The sequence below is a fragment of the Bufo bufo genome, chromosome 2 (assembly GCF_905171765.1).
Source record: "Bufo bufo chromosome 2, aBufBuf1.1, whole genome shotgun sequence".
NCBI lineage: Eukaryota > Metazoa > Chordata > Amphibia > Anura > Bufonidae > Bufo > Bufo bufo.
This window is the reverse complement of record NC_053390.1, coordinates 505,434,570-505,450,337: the sequence shown is the minus strand read 5'-3', so window position 1 is coordinate 505,450,337 and position 15,768 is coordinate 505,434,570. Positions and strand designations below refer to the sequence as shown.

The window sequence follows — 15,768 nt, the reverse complement described above, 5'->3', positions numbered from 1 at the left end:
TCCTAATAATTCTTTAGGTGAGTGTATGTGCAGGAGGGCTAGGATTGGTCAGCGAGGTCACATAATCCAACCCATAAGGCCTCTTTCACACGGGCGTTGCGGGAAAATGTGCGGGTGTGTTGCGGGAACACCCGCAATTTTTCCGCACGAGTGCAAAACATTGTAATGCATTTTGCACTCGCGTGAGAAAAATCGCGCGTGTTTGGTACCCAAACCCGAACTTCTTCACAGAAGTTCGGGCTTGGGATCGGTGTTCTGTAGATTGAATTATTTTCTCTTATAACATGGTTATAAGGGAAAATAATAGCATTCTGAATACAGAATGCATAGTAAACTAGCGCTGGAGGGGTTAAAAAAAATAATAATAATTTAACTCACCTTAATCCACTTGCTGGCGCTGCCGGCTTCTCGTCTGTCTCCTTCTGTGCTGAACAGGACCTGTGGTGAGCATTCATCCCAGGACCTTTGATGACGTCACTCCGGTCATCACATGATCCATCACCATGGTAAAAGATCATGTGACGTACCATGTGATGACCGGAGTGACGTCATCAAAGGTCCTGTAACTGTACTTAATGCTCACCACAGGTCCTATTCAACAAAGGAGACAGAAGCAGATGCCGGGCTTCGCGATCAAGTGGACTAAGGTGAGTTAAATTTTTATTTTATTTTTTAACCCCTCCAGCGCTGTTTTACTATGCATTCTGTATTCAGAATGCTATTATTTTCCCTTATAACCATGTTATAAGGGAAAATAATAATGATCGGGTCCCCATCCCGATCGTCTCCTAGCAACCGTGAGTGAAAATCGCACCGCATCCGCACTTGCTTGCGGATGCTTGCGATTTTCACGCAACCCCATTCACTTCTATGGGGCCTGCGTTGCGTGAAAAACGCACAAAGAGGAGCATGCTGCGATTTTCACGCAACGCACAAGTGATGCGTGAAAATCACCGCTCATGTGAACAGCCCCATAGAAATGAATGGGTCAGTATTCAGTGCGGGTGCAATGCGTTCACCTCCCGCATCGCATCCGTGCGGAATACTCGCTCGTGTGAAAGAGGCCTAAAGCACAGTAAGTGACACGCGCCAGACCTTAAGAAAATGCTGCAGTAAACAAGCAGCAAGCATGCCGTGGCCAGGGCTGAAAGGAAACACTGGCAGCAGATCACCACTGAACACGGTGCCTGGTACCGCGGCGGTAAGCAGGGGAACAGCGGCGCACAGCAGCCGCTGTTACACTCTCAGACTATGGAGACACTAAAACATGTTAAAGTGAAATAAATAAAAAAAGACATATTAGGTATCACCACGTCCGTAACAACCAGCTCTTTAAAAATATTACATGACCTAATCCCTAAGGGCTCATGCACACAAACGTATTTCCTTTCCGTGTCCGTTCAGTTTTTTTTGTGGACCGTATGAACCTTTGACTTCAATGGGTCCGCAAAAAAAACGGAAGTTACTCCGTGTGCATTCCGTTTGTCTGTATTTCCGTTCCGCCAAAAAATAGAACATGACCTATTATTGTCCGCATTATGGACAAGGATAGTACAGTTCTATGAAGGGCTAGCTTTTCCGTTCCGCAAAATACAGAATGCACACAGATGTCACTGTAAAAAAAATTAAAAAGTGGCAAAAAAAGCAATTTTTTGTCACCTTACATCACAAAAAGTGCAACACCAAGCGATCAAAAAGGTGTATACCCCCCAAAATAGTACCAATTAAACCTTCACTTCATACCGCAAAAAATTAGATTTAAAAAACTATAGCTCTCAGAATATGGAAACACTGAAATAAAAAAGTTGACATATTAGGTATTGTCGCATCCGTAACTACCTGCTCTGTAAACATATCACATGACCTAACCCCTCAGGTGAACACTGTAAAAATAAATTAATAAAAACTGTACCAAAACAACCAATTTTTTGCTCGCCATGCCCCATAAAGTGTAATAATGAATGATCAAAAAATAAATCATATGTACCTAAAAATGGTATTTATAAAAACGTCAACTTTTCCTGCAAAAAAAGAGCCCCTGCACAAGACGATTGGCAGAAAAATAAAAAATAAATATGGCGTTCAGAAAATGGAGACACAAAAACTAATTTTTTTTTCAAAAATGCTTTATTATATAAAACTTAAACAAACAAACAACAAAAGTAGACATACAGTATTTGATATCGCATCTGTAACAACCTGCTCTATAAAAATAGCACATGCTCTAACCTGTCAGATGAACATTGTAAAAAACTAAAAATGAAAACTGTGCCAGAACAGCGATTTTTGGTTACCTTGCCTCACAAAAAACTTAATATAGAGCGATTAAAAATCATATGTACCCCAAAATAATACCAATAAAACTGTCATCTTTTCCTGGGGGGCCATGGTGTCTAAAAACCAGTCTTGCAAAATCTGCCTTCCAAAAACCATACAGCGCTCCTTTTCTTCTGCGCCCTGCCGTGTACCCTTACAGCAGTTTACCACTGCATGTGGGGTGTTTCTATAAACTGCAGAATCAGGGTAATAGACTTTGAATTTTGTTTGTCTGTTAACCCTTGATTTGTTACAGGAACAAATTGATTAAAATGGAAAATCTGCCAAAAAAGTGAAATTTTGAAATTTCATCTAATTTTTCCTTTAATTCTTGTGGAACATCTAAAGGGTTAACAAAGTTTGTAGAATGGGTTTTGAATAACTTGAGGAATGTAGTTTCTAAAATGGGGTCATTTATGGGTGGTTTCTACTATGTAAGCCCCACAAAGTGACTTCAGAACTGAACTGGTCCTTAAAAAGTGGGTTTTGGAAATGATGCCAACATAAAGTAGACATATGGGGAATGTTAAGTAATAGACAATTTCTGTTTTATTACCACATAAAGTGACACATGTCAAATTTGCAAAAAACCGCCTCTGCAGGAGAGCGAAAACTGGCCCGGGGTAGCAGGGGTTAATCAGTAGGACCAAAGGTCCCTTTATATGGGACGATATTACAGCAGATTTTCAGGAAGAAAGCATTTCGTCCCGACAATCTGCTGCTCGCTGCTGGAGGAGAACGCTGCCTTTACATGCAGTCATCTCCTCCAGCGATAGGGAGGATCGATCGCTAATGCAATCGCTCTTCCCCATAACGACTCCTTGTTTAAACAGCACAATATGCTGCTGGCAAACAAGGATTCTTGTGTTCACACAAACGATCCTATTACCTGTTTATTGGGTAATCGTCGTTACATTTACACAGTGAACTCATCGCTAAGGAGTGTTACTATGAACACTGAAGATTATGAATATTATCTATGTGCTTCTCAGCTCATCTAAAGTGTATTTTCTGCTGCAGCTCAGGGGGCGTGTCCATGCTCTCCCTATCACAGCTCAGGAGGCAGTTGAAGGATGAAACTGAGCATGTTCGGCCTTCTCAGTGAGCAGATATAAGAAATAAAAAAAAGAACAAACCACAAATGGTGCTAATACAGATACCTTTTATTGAATAAGAAAACTTTTAATTACATGCAATTACAAAAGTATTCAGATCCAGATGCTGGTTTGAAAACTGTAGAATATTTTTTTATGGGACAACCTCTTTAACCCCTTAAGGACGCAGGGCGTACAGGTACGCCCTATTTCCCGAGTCCTTAAGGACCAAGGGCGTACAGGTACGTCCTGACTTAAATTCGGCATTCCGGCGCCGCAGGGGTTAATCGGAACGGGACGCCGGCTGAAATCATTCAGCCGGCATCCCGTAACAACGCAGGGGGGGGTCATTTGACCCCCCCGTATCGGCGATCGCAGAAAACCGCAGGTCAATTCAGACCTGCGGTTTTCTGCGTTTCCGGTCCATTCGGGTGTCCTGTGACCCGATGAACCGGAAAAAGACTGCGATCGGTGGCGTAATTTTACACCACCTATCGCAGTCCGAGGATTTGGAGAGGCGGTGCTGGCCCTGGTGCTGAACGCCGCTGTCCAGGGTGCTGATTGGTGCAGGGGAGAGAGGCGCGAGATTCAAACTTCCTGCGCTCCTCTCTCCCCTCCTCTTCCTGTCCAGCACCCTGACCGTGCAGCACCGTCCAGAACGAGCTCCTGTGTCCCCCTAATCGCCATCCATCACCCTCCTGCACCCATCGCCACCCAGGTAGGTTAGGGTCAGTGAGGGAGAGGCACCGTTAGGCAGGGAAAGAAGGGAAAAGTTAGTTAGGAAAAAAAAAAAAAAAAAAACTTTTATTCCAAACTTCCATCTATCCATCTAACCCTAACCCAGACCCCCCCCTGCCACTTGTCCCCCCCCCCCCCCCCCCCCCCCCCCCCCCCCCCCCCCCCCCCCCCCACCACCCCTCCCCCACCCCACACCAGCCTCCCCCCTTCCTCACCACCACTTTTTTTTTTTTTTTGCGTGCGCTGACTGGCCGGCACTTTTTTGCGTCCGTCCAGTGTTAGCGCATCGCCCGCCCCACCACCCCACCGACCGCTGATCAGCGTTGTACCACTGATCAGCAAGTTTTAACTTTTTTTTTTCCTAACACTTGCCCTTTTTTTTTTGCCTTTTTTAGTACGTGAACACCCGTTGCCCCCACACACACGCACATAGAATAAAGGTTTCCACACACGCACACCTACACGCACACACACCCATGGCCCGCCGGATGTTCTCGGCCGAGGAGGCATACGCCCAGATTGCCTCCGACTCTGAGAGCCCCAGTGAGGATGAGGATGACCCCACATTCCTTTTGTCATCCGCATCCTCCTCATCATCATCGGATGACGATGAGCCACCAAGGCGGCGGAGACGCCACCAGGCGGAGCCAGGGGCCCCACATGCTAGGGATCCTGTGGCCCACACTAGTACGAGCCGCCCTGGGGTTCGTACTGGTTTCCCGGCCCACCAAATAAGTCCACCGGAGCCCCCTGCCGATGAACTTAGCTGGTGTCCCCCAGTGGACTTTGAGCCTGAGATTCCAGATTTTGCTGGCAATCCTGGAATCCAGATTCCCACAGTGGGGTTTACTGAAATAGACTATTTTAGTTTTTTTTTCAGTAACCCACTGGTGAATTTGATGGTGGAGCAGACGAATCTGTACGCCCAACAGTTCGTCGCTCAAAACCCAGGCTCAGTTTTGGCTAGACCCGGTGGCTGGACGCCGGTCAGTGCAGCCGAGATGAGGACATTTTGGGGCCTCGTGCTGCATATGGGTCTAGTCCAAAAACCCAGTGTCAGGCAATACTGGAGTGGGGACGTCCTATACCAGACCCCACTGTACAGTATGGTCATGACACGTACACGGTTTGAGGCCATCCGGAAATGTCTGCATTATTCCGATAATGCAGCATGTCCACCCCGAGGTGATCCTGCCTATGACCGGCTGTATAAGATACGGCCGGTCATCGATCACTTTGGGGCCAAATTCATGGAGGCCTACGTACCTGGAAGGGAGGTCGCGGTTGATGAGTCTCTCGTTGCGTTCAAGGGGAGACTCAGTTTCCGCCAATACATTCCCACAAAGCGGGCGAGGTATGGCGTGAAGCTATACAAAATTTGTGAGAGTGCCTCAGGGTACACTTACAAATTTCGTGTGTACGAGGGGCGAGATTCCCGTATTCAACCCCCAGAATGTCCCCCCACTCTGGGTGTTAGCGGGAAACTCGTGTGGGACCTTATGTACCCACTGCTGGATAATGGTTACCACTTGTACGTGGATAACTTTTATACCAGCATTCCCTTGTTCAGGTCCCTTGCCGCCAGATCCACGTTCGCTTGTGGGACCGTGCGGAAAAATCAACGCGGCCTCCCTGCCCACCCCCTCCAGGTACCTATCCCCAGGGGTGAGACCCGTGCCCTTACCAGTGGAAACCTGTTGCTGGTCAGGTATAAGGACAAGAGGGATGTCCTTATGCTGTCCACAATCCACGGTAACGGCACCACCCCTGTCCCTGTGCGAGGTACCGCGGCAACGGTCCTCAAGCCCGATTGTATCGTCGACTACAATCGGTATATGGGAGGAGTTGATCTCTCTGATCAAGTCCTCACGCCATATAACGCCATGCGCAAAACCCGGGCATGGTACAAAAAAGTTGCGGTCTACTTGGTACAGGTTGCCATGTACAACTCTTTTGTACTATCCCGAAGCGCTGGCAGCACAGGGACATTCCTCCAGTTCTATGAGGCAGTCCTCAAGGCCCTGATCTTTTCGGACCGGGAAAGAGCAGGCCGGAGTACCTCGGGAATTGGAGGCGCCCGGATCGTCCCTGGCCAACACTTTCCAGGTGTGGTCCCCCATACTGGAAAGAAGGGACGAACCCAAAAAAAGTGCAGAGTGTGTCGCAGGAGGGGGATACGGAAGGACACCACTACTCAATGTGACACTTGCCCCGATCATCCGGGCCTCTGCATTGACGGTTGCTTCAGGGAGTATCACACTTCCATGGAGTACTAAATTTTTATAATCCTCAACAGTCCACTAGAGAACATAAAACACTATGGCTCTCAGACTTTGGAGACACGGAAACAATTTTTCTTTCCCCAAAAAATATTAGTTTTAGAGCAGGCATCCTCAAACTGCGGCCCTCCAGATGTTGTAAAACTATAACTCCCAGCATGCCCAGACAACCTACAGCCATCAGCAGGGCATGGTGGGAATTGTAGTTTTACAATATCTGGAGGGCCGCAGTTTTAGGATGCCTGCTTAGTGTCTCCAAAGTCTGAGAGCCATACATATTGGGCATCGTCGCGTGCGTAAAAGTCGTCGCTATAAAAATAACTTTTGACCAAACGCCTCGGATGAACGGTGTTAAAAATATAAAATAAAAACTGTGCCAAAACACCAATTTTTGGGCAAAATTTCTATTTGAATCCATTTTGCCGGTAATAAAGCAAGGGTTAACAGCCAAACAAAACTAAATATTTATTGCCCCGATTCTGTAGTTTGCAGAAACACCCCATATGTGGTCGTAAATGGTTATATAGCCGCACGGCAGGGCATAGAACGAAGGGAACTCCATATGGTTTCTGGAAGGCAGATTTTGATGGACAGTTTTTTTTTTGACACCATGTCCCATTAGAAGCCCCCCCTGATGTAGCCTAGACTAGAAACTCCAAAAAAGTGACCCCATCTAAGAAACTACACCCCTCAAGGTATTCAAAAGTTACTTTACAAACTATGTTAACCCTTTAGGTGTTCCACAAAACCAAATAGTGAATGTAGAAACAATTTTAGAATTACATTTTTTTGTTACATTGCCTCAAAAAAGAGTAATATAGAGCAACCAAAAATCAAATTTACCCCAAAAATAGTCCCAAAACAACAACCACCTTATCCCGTAGTTTCCTAGATGGGGTCACTTTTATGGAGTTTCTACTCTAGGGGTGCATCAGGGGGCTTGAAAGGGTACATGGTGTCAATAAACCAGTCCAGCAAAATCTGCCTTCCAAAAATGACGTTCCCCTTCTTCTATGTCCTGCCGTTTAGCCAAATAGTAGTTTACGACCACATATGGGGTGTTTTTGCAAACTACAGAATCAGGGCAACCCATTTTGAGTGTTGTTTGGCAGTTAACCCTTGTTTTACTCCTGGAAAAAATTGATTATATTGGAAAATTTTCCAAAAAATATAAATTTCAAAATTGTTTCTCCATCTGCCATTAACTCTTGTGGAACACCTAAAGGGTTAACAAAGTTTGTAAACCCAGTTTTGAATACCTTGAGGGGTGTACTTTCTTAGATGGAGTCACTTTTTTGAAATTTCTATTCTAGGGGTGCAACAGGGGGCTTCAAATGGGACATGGTATAAACAAAACCAGTCCTGCCAAATCTGCCTTCCAAAACCCATATGGTGTTCCCCTCCTTCTATGTGCTACCGTTCGGCCAAACAGTAGTTTACAACCACATATGGGGTGTTTATGAAAACTACAGAATCAGGGCAACCCATTTTGAGTGTTGTTTGGCAGTTAACCCTTGTTTTACTCCTGGAAAAAATTGATTATATTGGAAAATTTTCCAAAAAATATAAATTTCAAAATTGTTTCTCCATCTGCCATTAACTCTTGTGGAACACCTAAAGGGTTAACAAAGTTTGTAAACCCAGTTTTGAATACCTTGAGGGGTGTACTTTCTTAGATGGAGTCACTTTTTTGAAATTTCTATTCTAGGGGTGCAACAGGGAGCTTCAAATGGGACATGGTATAAACAAAACCAGTCCTGCCAAATCTGCCTTCCAAAACCCATATGGTGTTCCCCTCCTTCTATGTGCTACCGTTCGGCCAAACAGTAGTTTACAACCACATATGGGGTGTTTATGAAAACTACAGAATCGGGGCAACCCATTTTGAGTGTTGTTTGGCAGTTAACCCTTGTTTTACTCCTGGAAAAAATTGATTATATTGGAAAATTTTCCAAAAAATATAAATTTCAAAATTGTTTCTCCATCTGCCATTAACTCTTGTGGAACACCTAAAGGGTTAACAAAGTTTGTAAACCCAGTTTTGAATACCTTGAGGGGTGTACTTTCTTAGATGGAGTCACTTTTTTGAAATTTCTATTCTAGGGGTGCAACAGGGGGCTTCAAATGGGACATGGTATAAACAAAACCAGTCCTACCAAATCTGCCTTCCAAAACCCATATGGTGTTCCCCTCCTTCTATGTGCTACCGTTCGGCCAAACAGTAGTTTACGACCACATATGGGGTGTTTTTGCAAACTACAGAATCAGGGCAACCCATTTTGAGTGTTGTTTGGCAGTTAACCCTTGTTTTACTCCTGGAAAAAATTGATTATATTGGAAAATTTTCCAAAAAATTTAAATTTCAAAATTGTTTCTCCATCTGCCAATAACTCTTGTGGAACACCTAAAGGGTTAACAAAGTTTGTAAACCCAGTTTTGAATACCTTGAGGGGTGTACTTTCTTAGATGGAGTCACTTTTTTGAAATTTCTATTCTAGGGGTGCAACAGGGGGCTTCAAATGGGACATGGTATAAACAAAACCAGTCCTGCCAAATCTGCCTTCCAAAACCCATATGGTGTTCCCCTCCTTCTATGTGCTACCGTTCGGCCAAACAGTAGTTTACGACCACATATGGGGTGTTTTTGCAAACTACAGAATCAGGGCAACCCATTTTGAGTGTTGTTTGGCAGTTAACCCTTGTTTTACTCCTGGAAAAAATTGATTATATTGGAAAATTTTCCAAAAAATATAAATTTCAAAATTGTTTCTCCATCTGCCATTAACTCTTGTGGAACACCTAAAGGGTTAACAAAGTTTGTAAACCCAGTTTTGAATACCTTGAGGGGTGTACTTTCTTAGATGGAGTCACTTTTTTGAAATTTCTATTCTAGGGGTGCAACAGGGGGCTTCAAATGGGACATGGTATAAACAAAACCAGTCCTACCAAATCTGCCTTCCAAAACCCATATGGTGTTCCCCTCCTTCTATGTGCTACCGTTCGGCCAAACAGTAGTTTACGACCACATATGGGGTGTTTTTGCAAACTACAGAATCAGGGCAACCCATTTTGAGTGTTGTTTGGCAGTTAACCCTTGTTTTACTCCTGGAAAAAATTGATTATATTGGAAAATTTTCCAAAAAATATAAATTTCAAAATTGTTTCTCCATCTGCCATTAACTCTTGTGGAACACCTAAAGGGTTAACAAAGTTTGAAAAAACAGTTTTGAATACCTTGAGGGGTGTAGTTTCTAGAATGGGGTCATTTTTGGGAGGTTTCTATTATCTAAGCCTCACAATATGACTTCAAACCTGAACTGGTCCATAAAAAGTGGGATTTTGAAGATTTCTGAAAATTTCAAAATTTGCTTCTAAACTTCTAAGCCTTGTAACATCCCCAAAAAATAAAATATCATTCCCAAAACAATTCAAGCATGAAGTAGACATATGGGGAATGTAAAGTCATCACAATTTTTGGGGGTATTACTATGTATTACAGAGGTAGAGAAACTGAAAATTTGAAATTTGCTAATTTTTCAAAATTTACGGTAAAAATTGTATTTTTTTATGCAAAAAAATTAACTTTTTTGACCCAATTTTAGCAGTGTCATGAAGTACAATATGTGACGAAAAAACAATCTCAGAACGGCCTGGGTAAGTCAAAGTGTTTTAAAGTTATGAGCACTTAAAGTGACACTGGTCAGATTTGCAAAAAATGGCCTGGTCCTTAAGGTGAAAATGAGCCCGGTCCTTAAGGGGTTAAACCAGATATGGATCCAAAGCTGATCATGACAGCAATGGTTATCACCAGAGATCCTACAGAATCTAGCACGTGAATGGAGCAGGGCAGAGTTTTTGAGGCAGATTCATCATGCCTTCACTCCAGAATTCTGGCTATTTGCACTCGCTTAAAATTTTGCGACTTTTTGTAGTTTTACGCCACTCACTCCTGTTATGAAATATGGGTGGGAAAGTGGGCATGGTTATCTATGTTAATGAGGTTTACTCCAGATTTATCATTAAAGGGAACCTGTCATCAACTGTATGCTGACCTCACTGAGGGCAGCATAAAACAGTGGCAGAAATGCTGATTTCAGCTAAAAGTCAGTGGTTGCTGAGAACCAGCATCATAATCATTGCAGCCCAGGCCTGGAAAAGAGTCAAATCTACCGGAGAAGAATCATGGTTATCCATAATCTCCTGCTCTCCCCGACCATCTGCTGATGACTGGCAGTTCTCTCCTAGACAGAAAGAGAGAAAACTAGGTAGAAGACTGTCAGTCATCAGCAGGTGGGCAGGGAGAGAGGACTTCATGAATAACCAGGACTCTTCTCAGGTGGCCGGGACTCTTTTCCAGGCCCAGTCTGCAATGATTGTGATGTTGCTTCTCGGCAACCACTTACTTTAACCTTATAAATGACTGACCACTGACATCAACTCACCTGTCTCTACTTTATGCTGCCATTAGTACGGGCAGCATAAAGTTGATGACAGGTTCCCTTTAAGACTTTTAAAAAAGTCGCTAAAAAAAAGTCACAATCTTACTCCAGGAGGAGGGTGGAGTAGGAAAACTGGAGTAGCTTCTCTAGACAAAGGCGTTAGGTTTAAGGATAAGACAAATAAAACATGTGACATTTGATAAATGTGGCATAAAGTACGCCAACGCAGACTCAAGCAAAACTGACTTCATATACTGTATTTCCCTCATGATAAATTCCCCCCTGTGTCTGTAACAGTCAACACATTCATAATGCATGATAGGTATTCAAATCTCTTCCAGTATTAATGGTAAAAGCAGATGTTTCTGGTCATGTATTTAACCATTCTGCCTGATGTCTGATTTTTTTTTTTTCTTTTTAGGGTCATCTATAGTACATATTATTCCTCCATGATAAGATTCCAGCCTTTCTTTGGATATTATTTTTTCAATGCTCTTCTAATGACACTACAAATACTTCATTGTTTCTGGGCTTACATGATTCTCCGAATGATATATAGATTCACATTTACTGGCGCGGTAAGAGTATTATTCCATGCTATATGAACATTCTGTCAGTAGAATTATTATAGGGATTATGATTTAACTCCATACTTGTGAAACTATTTTTGTCATAGTAACTGCACCTGTCATCCTTTATTTTAAAAAAATCATACCAGTTGTCATTAGCACATGTATCTGGACCACCACTAGGCCGTCAGTTTTAACTTTGTCCCCTTATATCTCTTGTAATCCAGGTCGGTACTGATGTTCGTAGTGATGTGGAAGAGAGTGAGGACAGTGGACAAGAAAATAGTAGACCATCAGAGATAGAGACCAAAACTGTCTACTGGAACATTAACAATAACAGTGTTTCTGGAAAGACCGTAGACAATGGAGTGGCCAGAATGAATAATGGACACTCGAAGACTAGCTAACTGAAACTATTGGTGGGCAGCTATCCAAAATGTATTTATGGTTCTGTGGAATTCACCCTTCAAGCTTTCTGGCTTAGTTGCTTGGCAGATACCCTACACGTTACAGACACCCTACACATTACAGAGCAGAGTATCTAGTTTACTAGCACAGTGATGCCTGAGTTCTAAGACCTTTTAACCTGCGGGGCTTTAGTCACATGATACTGACCTTAAATGAATTAAGCTCTTCATCATAACTATACGTAAGGCTTATATCTTACACCACATACTACAACTATATAAACTCATGACTCCTTCAGTGACTTTGTCGTCTAGATACTTTCTTCTTCATATAGCACTCTATAGCGTTCTGCTGTGATGGGCAACTCCAGAGGTTTTTCATACTCATAAATAATATCTTCTGTTTATAATGTATTAATGAGACATTAAAGGGGTTGTTTCACTTCAACAAATGGCATTTATCATGTAGAGAAAGTTACTACAAGGCACTGACTAATGTGTTGTGATTGTCAATGTTGCTTCCTTTGCTGGCTGGATTGATTTTACCATCACATTGTACAGTCGTGGCCAAAAGTTTTGAGAATGACACAAATATTAGTTTTCACAAAGTTTGCTGCTAAACGGCTTTTAGATCTTTGTTTCAGTTGTTTCTGTGATGTAGTGAAATATAATTACATGCACTTCATACGTTTCAAAGGAATTTATCGACAATTACATGACATTTATGCAAAGAGTCAGTATTTGCAGTGTTGGCCCTTCTTTTTCAGGACCTCTGCAATTCGACTGGACATGCTCTCAATCAACTTCTGGGCCAATTCCTGACTGATAGCAACCCATTCTTTCATAATCACTTCTTGGAGTTTGTCAGAATTAATGGGTTTTTGTTTGTCCACCTGCCTCTTGAGGATTGACCACAAGTTCCCAATGGGATTAAGATCTGGGGAGTTTCCAGGCCATGGACCCAAAATGTCAACGTTTTGGTCCCCGAGCCACTTAGTTATCACTTTTGCCTTATGGCACAGTGCTCCATCGTGCTGGAAAATGCATTGTTCTTCACCAAACTGTTGTTGGATTGTTGGAAGAAGTTGCTGTTGGAGGGTGTTTTGGTACCATTCTTTATTCATGGCTGTGTTTTTGGGCAAAATTGTGAGTGAGCCCACTCCCTTGGATGAGAAGCAACCCCCCACATGAATGGTCTCAGGATGCTTTACTGTTGGCATGACACAGGACTGATGGTAGCGCTCACCTTTTCTTCTCTAGACAAGCCTTTTTCCTGATGCCCCAAACAATCGGAAAGAGGCTTCATCGGAGAATATGACTTTGCCCCAGTCCTCAGCAGTCCATTCACCAAACTTTCTGCAGAAGATCAATCTGTCCCTGATGTTTTTTTTGGAGAGAAGTGGCTTCTTTGCTGCCCTTCTTGACACCAGGCCACCTTCCAAAAGCTTTCGCCTCACTGTGAGTGCAGATGCGCTCACACCTGCCTGCTGCCATTCCTGAGCAAGCTCTGCACTGGTGGCACTCCGATCCCGCAGTTGAATCCTCTTTAGGAGACGATCCTGGTGCTTGCTGGACTTTCTTGGACGCCCTGAAGCCTTCTTAACAAGAATTGAACCTCTTTCCTTGAAGTTCTTGATGATCCTATAAATTGTTGATTGAGGTGCAATCTTAGTAGCCACAATATCCTTGCCTGTGAAGCCATTTTTATGCAACACAATGATGGCTGCACGCGTTTCTTTGCAGGTCACCATGGTTAACAATGGAAGAACAATGATTTCAAGCATCACCCTCCTTTTAACATGTCAAGTCTGCCATTTTAACCCAATCAGCCTGACATAATGATCTCCAGCCTTGTGCTCGTCAACATTCTCACCTGAGTTAACAAGACGATTACTGAAATGATCTCAGCAGGTCCTTTAATGACGGCAATGAAATGCAGTGGAAAGGTTTTTTTGGGATTAAGTTAATTTTCATGGCAAAGAAGGACTATGCAATTCATCTGATCACTCTTCATAACATTCTGGAGTATATGCAAATTGTTATTATAAAAACTTAAGCAGCAACTTTTCCAATTTCCAATATTTATGTAATTCTCAAAACTTTTGGCCACGACTGTATATACACTGCTGGTATATAAGGGTTACGACCACTCTGTAATCCAGCATCGGTAGCCGTACTTCCACACTATAGGAAAAAGCACAGGCCTCTCTGGTGGTTGGGACCGTAATTGCATACATAGGAACCTCATATCTGCGCTGCATCGGTAGCCATAACCCCTTGAAACAAGCAGTTTATAATGCGATGGAAAAATGAATCAAGCCAGCAAAGGAGACAATATGGACAATCGCAATACATTAGTAAGTGGCTTGTATTAACTTTCTCTACATTATAAATATGAGACAACCCCTTTAACTGATTTCAAGAGGTTTCTCAGAATGACAATATATCACCCATTCACAATTTATCACCCATTTAAGATAAGTAATACTTGTCTGATCAGTGGGCGGCTAACAGCAGGGACTCCCACCAATCACAAGAACAAGGATCCCACATTTTCCATTTAAATGGAGCAACAGTCAAGCATTTCGTTGTTTTTGCTACTAGCAGTGCTGAAAGCATACAACAGTCTATAGTTTGAGTGTGGCTGTATTCATGAGCAGAGCACTTGTCCTGCCTCACCCATCTACCGGGCGGTAATTGACAGGCTGTTGTGTATACGTGCATACATAGCAGCCTGTCAATGGTTATCCTGAGGGGCAGGAGGAGGCAGGGTGAGCGCTGTGCTCACGAATACACTGGGCTCAAACAATTAGACCGGTTTCGTTTTTTAGCACTGCAAATATCAAAACCCCACAGATTTCCTTGATTTATTAGAATGTGACATTCTTATTAAAGAGGCCTTAAAATATATATATTTTAGATGTTTTTGTAAACCCAGGAACTGGAACTTGATTATTTTTATTGTCATAGAGAAAAAATATTAACACAAATATGTTATATACTCCTCAACATTGAAATTGCAATACCAAGAAAGACAAGTCGTAAGGTTATGCAAATTGAGGAAGTAGCAGGTGTTGCTAAGATCTGCAGATGATCACATTTTCTCCAATCTGTACCTCAAAAATCAGATCAGTCATGTGGGATCTTTGTGTGATGCCTCCTGTATTTTGCCAGTTATCGCTAACTGAGAGGGACAGAATCCTTGAACTGAAAGAACTTGGTTTATCACTCAAGCAGATCACTACACACCTTGGCCAAGATGTCAGCATTGTTTAAAGTTGTGTGACCAAGTGATTGGGCGAACAATGCCGAACTGGAAGGACAGCAAGAGAGACATTTAGGCGAACCCCTGCACAGACAGATCATCGGATTAGAAGAATGGCACAAAGTGATCTATTCTGTACTGCAAGTGAAATTGGACGTCACTTTCTATGGCTAGGGTGGCAAGGAAGATGCTGAGATGGCCGTGGAGTGATCGGAAAGAAACCACCGGCGGGGATCAGGTAAGTATGGGCAGCACAGCGGGTCCAGGATAACCCTTTTAAGTGTCCCAGGAGCTGTTTTTCAACAGGACATGGCCAGGCCGCATGTTTCTTGTGCTACTGTGAGCAACCTGCGTGACCTAAAATGGCTACTATGGCCTGCAGCGTCTCTGGACTTGTCTCCATCAAGCACATTAGGGACATAATTGGCCAGCAATGGCAAAGGGAGCTGCCAGCTGCGGATCTTGATGATTTGTATGCCCAAGTGCATTCAGAGTGGCAGAACATTCCTCAGACAACCATTAATAACCTCTTTGATAGCATGCCAAGGCTTGTAGGTGTGTGTATTTCTGTGTATAGTGCTCATATTTGATACTGAATAAACCGAGATTTTTTTTGTTTCCATTTTTTAATCATTTGCATATGATTAACATGTCTATCAAT

At 43.0% G+C, this 15,768-nt stretch overlaps 1 protein-coding gene across 1 annotated transcript in view; it reads left to right on the top strand.

Moving 5' to 3' along the window:
• LOC120989619 (ceramide synthase 4-like) overlaps positions 1-12,330 on the top strand; it is a 207,434-nt gene extending 195,104 nt beyond the window's left edge. The window contains exons 10-11 of the mRNA XM_040417835.1: positions 11,288-11,444; positions 11,663-12,330. Coding sequence (XP_040273769.1) covers positions 11,288-11,444; positions 11,663-11,842 — 337 coding nt within the window. The 3' untranslated portion in view covers positions 11,843-12,330. The remainder of the gene's footprint in view (positions 1-11,287; positions 11,445-11,662) is intronic.
• The last annotated feature ends 3,438 nt before the right edge of the window (positions 12,331-15,768 follow it).